Genomic DNA, 16,218 nt, shown 5'->3' on the forward strand with positions numbered 1-16,218 from the left:
TCTACATTTTTGCTGCCCTGAGGTTTGAACTGTTATGCGGGGCCCTTTGGAACCAGCATTGAGGTCTAGGTAACCACTATGATCTTCTTCAACTTAGGGATTGTTCCATGACAGATCACCACATTTTAAAAAAAAAAAACTTCTATGCCTCAGATTTTGATTAAAATTTATGTGCTGAAATATCTCACATGTTAAAATCACTGGTGTGAACAAAAAAATTTCCTACGCCTGATAGTTTTCGAGTTATGGGAGGGAAATGTTATACACATGCATGATTAACTTTTTTAAAGCAACGTGGACTATAGCTGCTTCTGGGGTCCCTCTGGGATTAGGAGCCCTGAAGCTTAAGCTTCGTTAGTTTCATCCTAGATGCGCCCGTGATCAGGGATAGGGATCTGCTTGTAACACATGATTCTCATAATGCAGCAAGAGAAAGCAGAAACAAATCTGAAAATCTATAAAAATTCCATTCTGTTCATAAATAGATAAACAAGAGTGCCTGAGTAGCAGAAAGCGTTCCACCAAGTGTGAACTATTCATGACAAAAATAAACAGCTGGAGAAAAATGCACAGGGAGGTGCACTCTATATAGATTGCACTATGATGGGTGACTTGATTAAATGCCACTGTAAATATCCATATCGCTTTAGAGAGGACGTGGCTTATTAGAGAGTATTCACAGGCATCCATTTTCAGCTTTCTAGTATCATCCAAACTGCCTATATACTGAATTCTTCACAGATGACATTTAAATAAGGCCACTACCTGACCAAATTTTAAGATGGGCTGAAATGCCTTTTTTTTTAAAGTTCTGCTTCATTGCTAGCCTATAGATAAATCTATTTTTTTCATGTATTTAAATGAAAATGTAATATATAAGCAAAAATAACAATTGCATGTATTTTTTCCCCACCACAACAAAAGTAACACTGTATCCAAAGAGGACTCAGACCTTACTCTGGAGTTCATTCTGCTCTGAACAGATGTCTTAATTTGGGTTCATGGGAATCTAGTTTGTTTTCCTGGATCAACTGACTCTCAACAAAATTACAGTTTTCTCATTGTGATGACTGCCCTGGTTATCAGCTTGGTATTGATGTCCTCTGCTATTTTCTTAAGAATAGCTATGTCCTTCTTTATCTTGTTTCCCTTGTCTGTGTTTTGCCTTCCTTCTCTGTGCATACAACCAGAAAGCCTGTCCCCAGATCTCTTCTAGAGAGGTAACCTCACATCCCACATTACTACTAAGGCTTTGATTCCCTCTCTCACTCACCCCACTTGCCATCTCATAAATCTGGTTAAAATTTCTGCTCAGATCTTGTATGCCTTCTGTGCTGTCATTCTATCCTGTATCTTGAGCTCTGACCATGTATGTGTCTCCCCCTCCAGTCCCACCTGCTTTCCCAATTCCACTCTTGCCTGTTTACTCCTGGAATTCTGATACTGACTTTAAAGTCACTGTTTCCAGTTCTACTCCGCTAGTTTATCTGGAGGTCTCAATTGCAGTTCTGGCCAGCAGGACATGATTCTATGCTGATGAATTATAATGTAAACCAGAACTCCTACCTTCAAAATAAAACCTGCCAAGGCTACCATATTTTTTACATTGAAAGCAGGCAGCCTGGCTTGAACATCAGATGTCTCTGATAACTGGACAGCTGCTTTTACTGAGCCATGGAATGTGCACAATGGTCCTACATATGTTCATTTGTGGGGAGGGGAAGCTACAGAATAAGTTGAATAGTTATTTGAATGGTAAACAGTGCACTAATAGGTTCAATTTTCAAGCAGAGGCAACAACATGATATATATTTATACATATTTTTTTCCTAAGGGAAGGTAGAGAAAGAAAATGTTAGCATTCACCAACATCAACATGAACTATGAAGGAGCTAAATTCTGTCTTAATGCTCTTGACAGTACATTTGAAATGATAGGATGGAATTAAATCATGAGTGGCAACTGGTTGTTGTTGGTTTTTTTAAAAAAAGTATTATTTTCTGATTAATGTTGTGATTAAACCTGGGCAACCTCCACCTAAGGTGGCTGCACCTAAAGTTTTACTAGTGTGGAATTAGGTGGTAGTTTTACTGATTCAGTGGAAAAGATGGCCTTGCCATTTCAAAGTGCTCTCTCAAGAGATTCCTCTTTCCTCATTCTGGAGTCACAGAACTTTGTGGACATGTTAGCATGACTCTGAAAGAATGCAAATCGCTAATAAAGTACTTAGGGTGCACATTTAAATAAGGTCATCATCGCCACCATGTTATTGTGGTAATACCAAGTACCATGCCGTGTTTCTTCAGTCTCTTTGTTCTGCACCGAATCCAATACAAATCTTACCTAGACCTATCCTGTTTGGACTGGTCTCTCGGCTGCAGCCCTGGCTTCGAGGGACCTTGCTGCGTTTTTCAGCAGGGGATGGCGCTGGGTGTCCTCTGGTTGTTCCACTGCTCAGTCCACCGTATGCGCTTCCCAAGAGCTTGCCAGGGGAACTGGATCGACTGCCAGCTAGACAGGAACCACAGATATAAAACAAAAATATTCAGCTTATCTCAAAATGACTAAATCTGCCCGGTTCCATTTAATTAAAAAATATATCAAAAACAAAATTAAAACAGCAAAGTAAACCCAGTAGCCGCCCATTTGTTAATAAACATGTCTGATCACTTCTGAATTACGCATTTCCAAAATTATGATGGATTGAGAGGAAATACCTTCCTTAAACAAATACCCAGTTCACACATAATGAGGCACTCCTACAAACCACAGTTTGTGCATGAAAGAAAGCTCAAGGGCCCCCTGTTTCCATTTCCCTCATTCTTTTCTACTCTCATACACCAAGGCTGCAGACTAGAGGATACCTCCTGATTTCTTAAACCACAATTTCCCTTCATGTCCAATCAGGAAATATGGTTTTATAAAGGCAGAAAGGGATCCAAAGAACTGCTCAGCTCACACAAGGGTCTTGTAGCAGCCCAGTGGATTATTTTTTTTTTTTTAAAAAAAAAAAACTTTTTAGAACTCTTTCAGGCTGCCTTGTGTTACCACACAACCTACTTTTAAAAGTCCCTTCAGTTTCAAAAGCACTTTGCAATGCTGGGAAGTGGGCTCTTGTTAAAAAAATAAAAATCCAACTGAACTCACCATACTAGATGCAAGATCCTTTGATCGTGAATTCATCTTTAAATGCCTTGCTACTAGTAAGTAGGTTCTATACATCTTGAGGCATCTTGCATACTTGTTTAATTGAACCTACAATTAAGAATGTTTTTCCCAACCTAGGAACTACAGTTTAAACCAGTGCTGCTGCTTCTGTTGTCTGAACAAGCAGCAAACATTTCATTTTTATTATTTTAAGAACCTCTAAACCTCCTCTATCCAGCAAAGAGTTATTCATGGTTGTTCGCAAAGCATTCTGTTTTCCATTTGAACATTTGAAGAGGTGACCAAAAGCCCTGCGGTCTTTTTAGCAGAAGCCCTAAAGTACACTTAAAAGGGAGCAAGCCCCATTGAACAAAGTGGAGCCTACTTCTGAGTAAACATGCATAAGATTGTTCTGCTAATTCATGCCAAACTACCTGGAGACCATATAAAAAACAACATTCCTGATTTGTATGTACATTCAGAAGATTTGGGCTCTTGATTATATGGGTCTCTGTACCTTATCTTCACTCTATAGTCTACTGTACAAGACAAAAATGCCAAATCTTACTTCCAATTTTTCCTTCCAAAATTTACACTGAACTTAATCTCACACGCATCAGCAAGACTAAGCTGCCCAATCAGAGCTGTGTCAGAAGAAAGTCCTACTGAATTAAGCAGGGTTTACTCCCAGGTAGTGGTGTTAGGATTACAGCCTAAATTATGCTGATGGATAAAAAAGAACACCTAGTTTTTAATAGTCATAGCAGCTGAAAGTATGAAATGTTTTTATATATGCACAGGTATTCTAAGTACCTAATGCGTATACCAAAAGCAGTCCAAGTCTGAATTCTCATTTTAGGGGCACTGGGGGGATTAAAGAGGGCAAGTATCCTGAATATTAAAATAGTTAAAAACAGTAGCGTGAAAGACAGCACAGACATGGAAACAGGAGTGAAAAAACAAAGAAGGGGTTCCTTACCACCAGCAGGGTTAGCTGATCTGGATCCTGGATTATGAGAGCAGACCAAAGGACAGGCAGAGAGTGAATTAGAGAAAGCGAGACAATACAAAGTTCAAGAAGCACTGCTAGTTGCACACAATACCAGTTGCTTTTTGACAGACACATCACTGCTTGCACCATGCAGTATATTACACAGGAGGCCTTTCTTGCCAGCATGTCCACAGAGACACCTATTACCTGCACTTATGAGCTGGCAAATGACCACTTGGGGGTCAAGCAAAAAGAAATGTAGTGCCAGCACAGAGCCTTCATCAGTGGTATCATGAGCTGGCCTTGCACAGCAATTAGATGCAGTGTAGCAGGACATGCAAAGCTGTTTCAGGTCACAGACAAATTACTAGCATGTCTGCACTGGGATAACTAGTGGGTCCATGAGTAATGATCCAACATGCACATCAATCATCCCAAAGCCAGCCCCCCCCCCAAACGCTGTGTCCTCTTAATAATGTATTGATTTTGTTAAGGATTTAGAACACAAAGAAAGATACCAGTAAGAAAACAAAAATGATCAAGAAACCAAGAGCAGCCTCAATAGCTATATTGCTCACTAGCAATCCCTTATAATGGGTTTGCAACTTTCACAAGCAGGATAGTAAGACTGGACTTCCAAGCACCCAATGAAAGAACTGCAAGATTCAAAGATTAGGGCTCTAACAATCAATGTAAAAAACACAACATCAGGAGAACTGGCATTCTGTCAGGGTCAGTGGGAATGCTCATACCATGCAACATAAAAAAAATTTGTGAATATGCTACTGGTAATATCATTTTTCTCTTTATGCAAATACACTACATTAAGCACCTAATCACTATTTTACACATTCTACATTATCCCTTCTTTAGAATTATTTTCACACACCCAGCATGTCAGCTTAATTGAGAGATGCCCCAGGTGATCAGGAATCGGAGTGACTAACAAGATGCAAATTAGCAAGTATCATATGCTCTTCCCCTTAACTGATCAGTAATCGCAGATCATACAGTACAGTAACAAAGGATCAGAGAGCCAGCTATTATTTATGACATACAGGAATCAATTTTATTTTCTTCAGCAGTCATCACAGATGCAGACCTTTCTGCACAGTGTCAGCACTCAACCAATCCAGCCAAAGTCCCACCTTCCTTCTCTCCGAAAGACATGCTCCCATGATGCTGGATGAATTACAGGATGAATTGCACAAGACATCCCAGAGAAATGTATAGGGCCTGATTTAGTGGACCTCCTCTGGGGTAAAAAGAGTAGGAAAGCCCTTTACAAGTAAGACAGGCAGACACCACAGAGTAGAAGCAGCTTCTAATGAAGGAGTATTCTTCCATGCTTAGCACAAAGGAGTTCATGAATGTGTGAAACACAAGTGAACAATTCAATCAGCATATTAGGAGATAAATGTACGTGTTCATAGTGAAAGAGGATGGGAATGTACACAGGGATGGTAACCATTACCTAGAGCCCTCAAATATCCTGATATTTCTATATCTGTGTACCATTTTATAATGAACTGGAGTCCTAGCCTTGGATAAGGCTGTTCCACACAAATGATATATACTGAACAAAACTGACTGGAGTGAATGGAATACGTGCTTCCTACGAGGACAGGCAATGAAAACGAGCTGGAAAAATATAAAGCCTCCTCAACAAAACAAAGCTAAATGGCTTCTTACGCTGGGACTGTGAAACTACTTTAGCCCGGCTGCGGCCTCGAGTGTCAGCAGGTGATGAGGTGATACTGGTGGTACTTCCAGAGCTTTGCCTCCTTGTGCGGATCCGACCTAGGGAAAAGGGGGGAAAGAAGCAGAAGTTAATTAATCCAAGTGATTGTGCTTTAAATATCTTAACCTCTCACCGACACATTCAAATTGGGATGAACAAATCTATAATAATCATAATACTTGTACTAAAATGAAAATGCATCCCATTTTACTAATGTTAGAAATATGGTTAAAACCGCAATATCAAAACCAGAAATGAATATTTAGGTGCAACCCAATGGGACTTCACCTTTCTCCTCTTCCTACAGCCCCCAAAACCTGCCCTAGAGGCTTTTACAATCCTCTGGGGAAACTTTTGATGGCGCACAGAGGACTCCAGTGGGGAGGAGAGGATAGTAAAGTTCTGTTGTTCAAGTGGAAGCCTGTTCTGCTTACACACATATGATGTTGGATACAACCCTTTGCATTTAACAGGGTACATATAGAACACCCAAAACAATTTGCATCAAAATGTCACAAGAAAAAGGAAAACAACAAAGTTCATTCCTAAATTAGGGGAGAGAGCTGGAGATAAGGAGGTTCTGGGTGTTAATGGCTGATCTTCAAAATTATTATTGAATAAGACTAGGTAATATTATTCCTGCTTTACAGATAGGATGAAGAAGTCCCTGTGTGTCTCCAGAATGTTCTAGCAGAACAACTTCTCAAGAATGGTCTTGCAGCCCAGTTATGGCTAGTAGAATCAGTAAGCACAAAGCACGGTGATCCAAATTTTTCTGACAAATCCTGAAGGACTCTACCTCAGTGGTAGAGCATCTACTTTGCACAGAGAGGCTCCCAGTCCCCAACATCTACAGGAATGCCCCACGTCTGAAGCCACGGAGAGCTGCAGACAATACTAAGTTAGGTGAACCAATGGCCTGGCTCAGTATTAAGGAAGCTTCCAAAGTTCCTATGATAATACAAGGAAAGCAACAGCAATGTACCATACTAAACTTTACAACTTTATCATTATTCCCCCTCCCCTTCACTAGCAAGAAAAAGCTGCTTCAACTATTATCAGCATAACTGCTTCAGCTGCCCTGAAAGTGTGAATTAACAGAAGATGACACCAACAGATGTACCATTCCTTCATAGGCTGCATCCCATCAGAGCCCAACCCACCAGCACCACTGGACCATTTGATTTTGTTGGACTCCTACTCCCCCTTAGCCACTAGAGCCAATCGTCAGGAATAACAGGAATTGTAGTCCAACGTCTGGAGGGCACCAGGTTGGCTACCTCATGATTACTGCTAATAATAATAATAATGATAATAATAATAATGATGATGATGATGATGATGATGATGATGATAATAATAATAATTTTATTATTTATACCCCACCTCCATCTGGCTGGGTTTTTCCCCAGCCGCTCTGGGGAGCTTACAGCATATATAAAAACGTAGTAAAATATCAAATATTAAAAACTTCCCAATACATGGCTGCCCTCAAATGTCTTCTAAAAGTCTTAGTCTGTCCTACCTCACAAGGTAATTATATCTACTATCTTCACTTTAAGCTACAGGTTAGTCTAAAAATAACCAAATTCAGTGCAAATGCTCAGTCTGGCTTTGGCTATTCAGCAAAGTCAGCCATTTTTGCAGTTGCCATTAGAAATATGATAGATTTTTTTTTAAGGAATAAAAAGTTGTATTTCCCAAGGGGATCCCCTTTCTCTCTTCAACAAACATTCTGTTTCTTCTACCTTTCTATTCCAGCGCTATTTCAGAAAGCACACCTTTCGCAATAACGAAACTATTTCCAACACCATGAAAAGGTAAACAGAAAACAGCACTATTTAAAACAATCCCATAATATTTGTACTGTTAAAAATAAAAATAAAACATACTTAAGAAATTTAGAAACAATTAAAAACATCTAAAATATGTAAAAGCATTAAGAAAATCAAGTAACAGGTAAAGCAGTCATAGCTAATAAATTTCAAGGTTGCCAGGAACTGTACAATGAAAGAAACTATTAGCCATTAAAATGTTACTACAGTGGTGCCTCGCAAAACGAAAATAATCCGTTCTGCGAGTCTCTTCGTCTAGAGGTTTTTTCGTCTTGCAAAGCAACCCTATTAGCGGCTTAGCGGCTTAGCGCTATTAGCGGTTTAGCGGCTTAGCGGCTATTAAAGGCTTAGCGGCTTAGCGGCTAAAAGGCTATTAGTGGCTTAGCGGCTTAGAAAAAGGGGGGAAAGCGGGGGGAAATTGGAACACTCGCAAGACGTTTTCGTCTTGCGAAGCAAGCCCATAGGGAAATTCGTCTTGTGAAGCAGCTCAAAAACGGAAAACCCTTTCGTCTAGCGGGTTTTCCGTCTTGCGAGGCATTCGTCTTGCGGGGCACCACTGTAGTTCTACACAATTAATAAATAAAGCAGAGGCCTAGGAAGGCCACTGGGCAAAGAACCAGAATAACCTTTTTATGCCCTTTTCTTTCTTTTTTTAAGCAAGCTTTTTCTACGGAAACGAAAGAGCCCAACATTTCCAGTTACAAAAACCAGGTAAACCCTCAGTTGTGCGGTGATATTCATGAAGTGTTCAATACGTTAGGCTAGGTTCACAGAACTACTCAGAAGCAAAATGTTCCACTAAGTATTATGCCTAATGACAAGGGTGAGCTGAGAGACAAGGTGAAGGGTACTCAGCAGCAGCAGCAGCAGCATGAGTAAGAGGAGAACACCATGCAAGAGGTCATGCAAAGGCACCAGTGAACACAGATGAAAATCAGGGACCACTTGGGTGATAACAGAGAACTGGTGTAAGAGCCAGAGACAGACCTCAGTTACACAGAGACTGCTTACCCTCAGGTTTACTGGTAGTACCATCTTTAAGCAAATTTAGAAGAAAAAAATGAGAGGGTTAACAGGGAAAGTTAGTAATATTCAGCAGAAGTGGGCAGTGTGTAGTTAGCTACAAAAACAAGGTATAAGTTTCAGTTGAATTAAATGAATAATGTTAGTTAAACAGAAATGCAACATCTGTGCACCTGAAGCCGGAATTATCGTAATACATGCATGGATAACCGCACAAGGCGGCTACCACCCCCAGATATTTATGACATTTCCTAGTCCTCACTTGGGTTGTCTTTCCTTCGATTCCCCACCTTTTCAATTTCATCGTGCTTTTAGTTTACTTCCTTTTCTGCCACCTGGCTTTTAAGTGTGCTGCACGGTTGATAAGATTGTTTTAAAACTTCATGTAAATCTGAAGAAGTGTGCATGCACACGAAAGCTCATACCAAGAACTAACTTAGTTGGTCTTTAAGGTGCTACTGGAAGGAATTTTTTTATTCATGTAAACCTGTTAGAGAGGCCTATACTACCAGAGTATACAAGTACCATGAACACACAAACAAACAAAAATTCGGTCATTCGTTTAACCAGACTGCTTCTTACAGCAGAGATCGTTATGACAATAGCTCCACCTGCTGACAAATAACCCCATAATGCTTTCAGCACATTTAATTGGTGACATCCAGTGTTATTCCCAACGCTCCCGTTTGCACAACAGAAACCTGATTGCACAATAGGACTTTTGTTTTCTCCTCCTTCCGTAGCAGATTTGGGGAGGAAGGAGGGGGCTGCGGAGGAAGACATGCATTGGATATCACCCATTATGGTTCGTTAACACAAGTGTGCATATGAGCGATCTTGTGCTGGTTGTGTGAATGGCTCTTAAGGAAACTGCCTGCCCTTGCACTAAGTATAGCAGGGAAGAAAGAGAAGCTTGATGTCTTTTCACTAGAGTGTGTGCTCTACTCTTTTTTAATACTGAAGAAATACAATTAGCCTATTGCTGAGGAGGGGACACTGTCAAAATGTAATTCTCTAAACCAGCGGAAGTAATACAGAACTAGTTTGTTTGTGAACCACTTGTCTTTGCTTCTGTGTTTCCCTAATACTGGGCCCGCAAGTTCTTCTTAAATAAAAAGGTACTTGTGGAAATGCAGGCATTGCATACTTGGTCATTAGAGAGCCCTTCTGCAGAAACTGACCATGGTAAGGTGATGTGCACTCTATAATAATACTAATACTAATAATTTATTATTTATACCCCGCCCATCTGGCTGGGCTTCGCAAGCCACTCTGGGCGGCTTCCAAAAAAATATTAAAATACTGTAATACATCAAACATTAAAAGCTTCCCTAAACAGGGCTGCCTTCAGATGTCTTCTAAAAGTCTGGTAGTTGTTGTTCTCTTTGACATCTGGTGGGAGGGCGTTCCACGGGGAGGGCGCCACTACCAAGAAGGCCCTCTGTCTGGTTCCCTGTAACTTGGCTTCTCGCAGTGAGGGAACTGCCAGAAGGTCCTCAGCGCTGGACCTCAGTGTCCGGGTAGAACGATGGGGGTGGAGACACTCCTTCAGATATACTGGACCAAGGCCGTTTAGAGCTTTAAAGGTCAGCACCAACACTTTGAATTGTGCTCGTAAACGTACTGGGAGCCAATGTAGGTCTGGATTAGTTGTAGTTTCCGGGTCACCTTCAAAGGTAGCCCCACGTGTCATAGGTGTCGTAACTACTTGGATGCTGTCAAATAAAATTAGTCACAGATTAAGTACTATCAGAAGAACGCTGCCCCCTTTGAGTGCAGTGCAGACTAAACCAATTGAAAGGAACAGCCTGCTAAGGTCAATGAAAGTAGTCTGCCATTTAAACTGAAGAATTTTTTTTTAAAAATAAATGATTGGGGTTATTGTAAGATTAGGTGCAGGAAAAGCAGTAACTGAATAAACAAATATACCCACAAAAGTTGACAGAGATTCTGTGGTGGCACTATTGGCTCATGCTGACAAGATTTCCGCTTGAAGAATGCAACATGCAAACCAATCAAGAACACAGGAGGACACATAGAAGCCGGTGTGGTGTTGTGGGTAGAGTGCTGGACAAGGAACCCAGGAGACCAGTGTTTGAATCCCCGCTCCCCACTCAGACCCAAAGCTTACTGTGTGGCCTTGGGCGAGTCACCAGTCTCAGCCTACCCTATCTCACAGGGCTGCTGTGAGAGTATATATGTACACCACTCTGAGCTCCTTGGAGGAAAAGTGGGATACAAAGGTAATAATAATACCTAGTTATACTACGATCACTTAAAGCATAGAGTCATTCAGGGTATTCTCTGGAGAAAAACTAGTCTGTTTCATGCCGGAAATATGCTTCCTGCAGCCTTTAACATTCACAAGTCATATTTGTTTGTTTTAATTTTGCTCCCCCAGAATGTTAGGCAAAATTTAGCAGCTGCTCCAAATTTTTACACTGGGGAAACTTAGCGGCTGTTTTATCTCGGCCCGACTTGCCACATACTCACTTATATTGATCTTCGTTTAAACAAGGTTTTCGCCACACTAAGCTGTAATAACCTAATCTTTATGAGAAAAAGGGAGGCGATTTCCCCTGATCTGCACTGAATCCTAACAAATGTATATTAGAGATTAGAAAAGGTTGTATTCTGCAACATCATACCAATCGCACACCTACTGAAATCAATGGATTTGAAGTTAGTCCTATACTCTGATGAAAATGGGATTATTCTGAGTATGACTTAGTGGAATGCAACCCAATAGGGCCACTTTCCCTAGATTGCAGCTACTGCATTCTTTCCAGAGAATAACATTTGTTCCTCATGCTGCACAGTCTGAGTTGTCTGGCTGCTCACAGAATTCACAGAAGCCTTGCCGAAGAAAGTGACAGCCATCATGTCAAATAAAACGCCACCACTCCATAAACTGCTCAGGCGCCGTAGATGCCAAACCTATTTCCCTTAGCTAACCCTTCTGTAAACAATCCACGAGTTTATTCCCTATGGGACAGTATATACCATTTTCCAAACTATTTCTCTGTAAGGCTGGAACTCCCTAAGAAATGCATTCATTTATTCTACTAAATCCTTACATAAATCACTCATCTCCTTTATGGGAAAGCAAATAAGCTTACCTAGAGATGCGTATGAACCCGGGGGCAAGGCCGCTGCCGAGCTGAAGGGGGCATCTGATCCAGAAGTGACTTTAGATTTGGCACTGGCTGCTGCATTCACGTCAATGTCACTGCGAGAACGTTGGAGGGACCCTGATGCAGACACAGATTTTGCACTCACTGTAGAAGCTTTTGAGGAGGGGGGTGGGAAGAGAGATACGCACCGTTAAAGATAAGGATACTCAGGAAGATCAGTTTAGCACAAGTCTTTTTCATTCCTGCCAGGAGAATTGGGGGGGCTAAGACTAAAGACTTTTCCCTACGCCCAAAGAATAATTTCAGGCACAAAAATGCTCCAGTAAGTTTTATCCTAAGAATTCCCCCCCCCATAAAATGGAAAAATACTATATGAACCTTCGCTTTGAAATGAAACTCTACACCTTCACTATTCTAATGTGGTTTTAAATAAGCCTCATGCTTTCTCTTTTTCAGCTTGGTTTTAAGTTCAGCTGAAAATTGTTTTGTTCTATCTCTACTAAATAAAGTTTTTTGTTGTTCTCTTGCTGACACACAGCAATAGAATACATGAAATGAAAACATACAATAACATACAGCAATTCAGCAATAAAACAGTAAGCCAGAAATCAATCAGTGATAAACACCAGTCATAAAATACAACACACAAGCACAAAACAAGCAATCTGTTCAATGCTCTTCCAAAATTCACCCTCTTAAAAACAAAACAAAAAACAACGGACTGAGAGAGGTATAACAACACTGTAATTCTTGTGGTTGCTATTACAAGAAGTCTTCTTATTTAACAAATAAACTGTGTTAAAATCAAACTTTTTACGTCTTTTAAATTAATGTGTCATACCAAATTAAAGTAAACATATTTGTGCTCTTTATCCAGCTTCCTCCTCTCCCTTCCTATTTGGCAAAATAAAGATCTCCCTCACATTCAGTCAGAGAAACGGCAACATGATTATGGCCCTTTCAAGGACCTATCAGGTACTCTTTTGCCAGTGTTGTGTTAACTATTCTGTATGTAATCTCAGCTACTGAGATCATAGAATCATAGAATCATAGAGTTGGAAGAGACCACAAGGGCCATCGAGTCCAACCCCCTGCCAAGCAGGAAACACCATCAGAGCACTCCTGACATGTGGTTGTCAAGCCTCTGCTTAAAGACCTCCAAAGTAGGAGACTCCACCACACTCCTTGGCAGCAAATTCCACTGTCGAACAGCTCTTACTGTCAGGAAGTTCTTCCTAATGTTTAGGTGGAATCTTCTTTCTTGTAGTTTGGATCCATTGCTCCGTGTCCGCTTCTCTGGAGCAGCAGAAAACAACCTTTCTCCCTCCTCTATGTGACATCCTTTTACAGTGGTGCCTCGCAAGACGAAATTAATTCGTTCCGCAAGTTTTTTCTTCTTGCAAGATTTTTGTCTTGCGAAGCACGGTTTCCCATAGGAATGCATTGAAAATCAATCAATGCGTTCCTATGGAGACCGTCCGGGGACAGAGGGGAAGAGCCGCGGGCCTTCCCCTCTGTCCCCGGACCTGTTTTAAAGCAAGGGAAGGGGCAGCGGGGAGAATCGCTTCTTCCCATTGCTGCCCCTTGGTTCAAAAGGGGTCCGGGGAGAGAGGGGAAGGCGCACGCGCGCCTTCCCCTGTCCCCGGAGATTGCGGGGGTGGCAACGGGGAGAAGCGATCTTCTCCCCGCCGCCCCTTGCTTCAAAAGAGGTCCGGGGTGCGGGGGCAAGCTTCGTTTTGCGAAGCAAGCCCTTAGGGAAATTCGTCTTGCGAAGCAACTCGAAAACGAAAAAACCTTTCGTCTTGCGAGTTTTTCGTCTCGCGAGGCGTTCGTCTTGCGGGGCACCACTGTATATATTTGAACATGGCTATCATATCACCCCTTAACCTCCTCTTCTCCAGGCTAAACATGCCCAGCTCCCTTAGCCGTTCCTCATAAGGCATCGTTTCCAGGCCTTTGACCATTTTGGTTGCCCTCCTCTGGACACGTTCCAGTTTGTCAGTGTCCTTCTTGAATTGTGGTGCCCAGAACTGGACACAGTACTCCAGGTGAGGTCTGACCAGAGCAGAATACAGTGGCACTATTACTTCCCTTGATCTAGATGCTATACTCCTATTGATGCAGCCCAGGTCCTTCCAACCCAGACCATATGTGTGTTAACCAGAAACTCATCAAAAATCTAAGGTCTTCCCCGAAGTGGTGACCATTGTTTTGGACCACAGATCCCATAAGCCCCGGTCAGGGATCAGGGGTGATGAGGGCTGTAGTCGAACAACATCCAGAGGGCCACAAGTTGGGGAAGGCTGGTCTAGATTGGTGGACCTTGGTTTCTCAGTTACATGAACCATCCAGACTCTGTTCTGTTTAAAATATAGGTTTTCCTACCTCCACTCAAATCTTTATTCTGAACTAAATCATACTGCTGCTCTGATGTAGCTTCTGTGAGAAGAAAATTTGACGGAGTAAGTTAATGTTACCTATCTATTAGATTGCTACTACAGCTTATTATTACTAAAAGAATAAGGCTTCTGCAGATACCCTTTGCCGTTCTGGATGGCTACTACAGGAATACTCAATTCAGTTTGAGGCAGTATATTTGTGGGGAAGATATAGTTGAGGATTCGTCTCCCTATTTGTTGGCAGGCCCTATTTTTAAGGATGTAGTTGGAAAATCTTACAAAAATTGCAACAAGACGACCGAATTTCTCTTGGCAAACAGAAACAGGCACATAAATAAAAAGGTGGCCTCATTTGCTTTTGTTGCAATGACAATACATGATTAAAACGTTTTTAGAAGAATGTGGTGGGTGTTAGCTGTTGCATTTTTTAAAAAAATATTTTGCTTGCAAATGATTGCAGTTTTCTTATGAAGAGTGGTATAAATAAACTTAACCGCTTACTATATCTAATGATGTTACTATATTTACTGTGCGTACTGTAGTGCACGTCCTGTACTGTCCGAATCTACAACACATTCAAAATAAACTGAAGAAACCATGGAAAACTCTGACAATTGTAATAATTCTGTCTAAAAGTTTTTCATTCATTCATCTGCAGTTCTGAGCACCTGAATAAGACATTTGCTTATGAAGCTAGGAAAAGTTAGAATGAAGACTTCAAGCTCTTCCATTCTCAAAAGAAACCCGTTTTGTGGACAGGGTGGCAGACATGAAGTACTGTGAGTTGCACCAGAAACCAATGGAGAATTACTCTCAGTATTCACAGTGTCCCTAGGAGCCTGGTTGCTGCCATCCCTTAATACTTGTGGAATATGGAATCCAAAGATTTGTCTAGATCAGCCTTTGCCAACCTAGTGGCCCCCAGATGTTTTGGTCTATGACTCTCATCATCCCTGACTAATGGGCACATTGGCTAGGCTGAGAGAGGTTGTAACCAAAATATCTGGAGAGCACTTGGTTCGTAAAGGATGACTTAGAAATTAATGCAAAATGTATCATGCCTGTCATAAATTTTCATATATTAGTGATTTGTTGCTGTCTGTCATAAGTAGCACTGAGGCCAATCTAACGAAGACATCCCAACTGATTTTAAGGAGCTTAATAAAGAATGATCTTTATCAAAACAATGTCTGGCTCAAAATGCCTTCACGGATGAACATAATTCAAATATTTTGCCAAGTGTTGCTTCAAAGTTATTAAGTGAGAATTTACTCCTGCAGAACAAATCTTGAGACTAATCTGCTCTCCGAGTTCTGTTGCCATTTATCCCAAAACGTTTTCCCACTTTGAGACTGCTTCATGAAAGGTAGCAGCATTTCTGAGCAGCTGCTCCCATACTGAATTAAGCTAGTACTACCTATTCTGTCTAGCAGTGCCTGACAAAGGTCACTGAGCAGAACTGTTTATTGTTGGCTTGACACGAGGAGCATTTGCAGGGAAGGTGGTGCTTCACCTTTCCCATACCGCCCCATTCCCCCTCCCACTTTAGACCCAGTCCTCTCAATTTTCACCTCGCGATGTAGTGCTTCCAGTTGGACTTCTTTTGGCAGACAGCGGACGACTAAAAAGGAGGAGAAAGTATGGATTTAAGAACAGGTTTTCTTTGAATCCACAAATGGCAACACTTCCAAAAATTGTTATCTCGGAGGCTTAGGAGGCTCCCTCCCCTCCCCACATTCATTTACAATTGATTACAACAATGCATGCCTGCACTGTCCACAGATTCCAACAGATGAAGAACATCAACGTTAAAAAGCGTTCCGCCCACCTTCCCTATTTATAGAAGGTTCCATCTCCCATGGTTTTTAACTTCTACAAGAAACTGCTGAGAAAGGTCATAGGAAGATCCAGACCAAAGTGTCACCTTGGGATTTTGTTTTCATCAGAT

General features: G+C 41.3%; 1 protein-coding gene across 7 annotated transcripts in view; it reads right to left on the reverse strand.

The window, feature by feature from the left end:
* The window catches only part of CLASP1 (cytoplasmic linker associated protein 1), a 170,786-nt gene that overhangs the window by 56,701 nt on the left and 97,867 nt on the right, over window positions 1-16,218 (reverse strand). For 2 of the 7 annotated variants that reach the window (XM_081206379.1, XM_081206380.1), the window contains exons 18-23: window positions 15,842-15,891; window positions 14,257-14,310; window positions 11,857-12,024; window positions 5,831-5,938; window positions 4,127-4,153; window positions 2,344-2,511 (exon numbers count right to left, since the gene is read on the reverse strand). In XM_081206379.1, the coding sequence (XP_081062505.1) occupies window positions 2,344-2,511; window positions 4,127-4,153; window positions 5,831-5,938; window positions 11,857-12,024; window positions 14,257-14,310; window positions 15,842-15,891 (575 nt within the window). The remainder of the gene's footprint in view (window positions 1-2,343; window positions 2,512-4,126; window positions 4,154-5,830; window positions 5,939-11,856; window positions 12,025-14,256; window positions 14,311-15,841; window positions 15,892-16,218) is intronic. The other 5 variants (XM_081206382.1, XM_081206385.1, XM_081206381.1 and 2 more) reach the window with 3 other exon arrangements.

Source organism: Podarcis bocagei (genome assembly GCF_964188305.1).
Source record: "Podarcis bocagei genome assembly, chromosome: 1".
NCBI classification, from domain to species: Eukaryota; Metazoa; Chordata; class Lepidosauria; order Squamata; family Lacertidae; genus Podarcis; species Podarcis bocagei.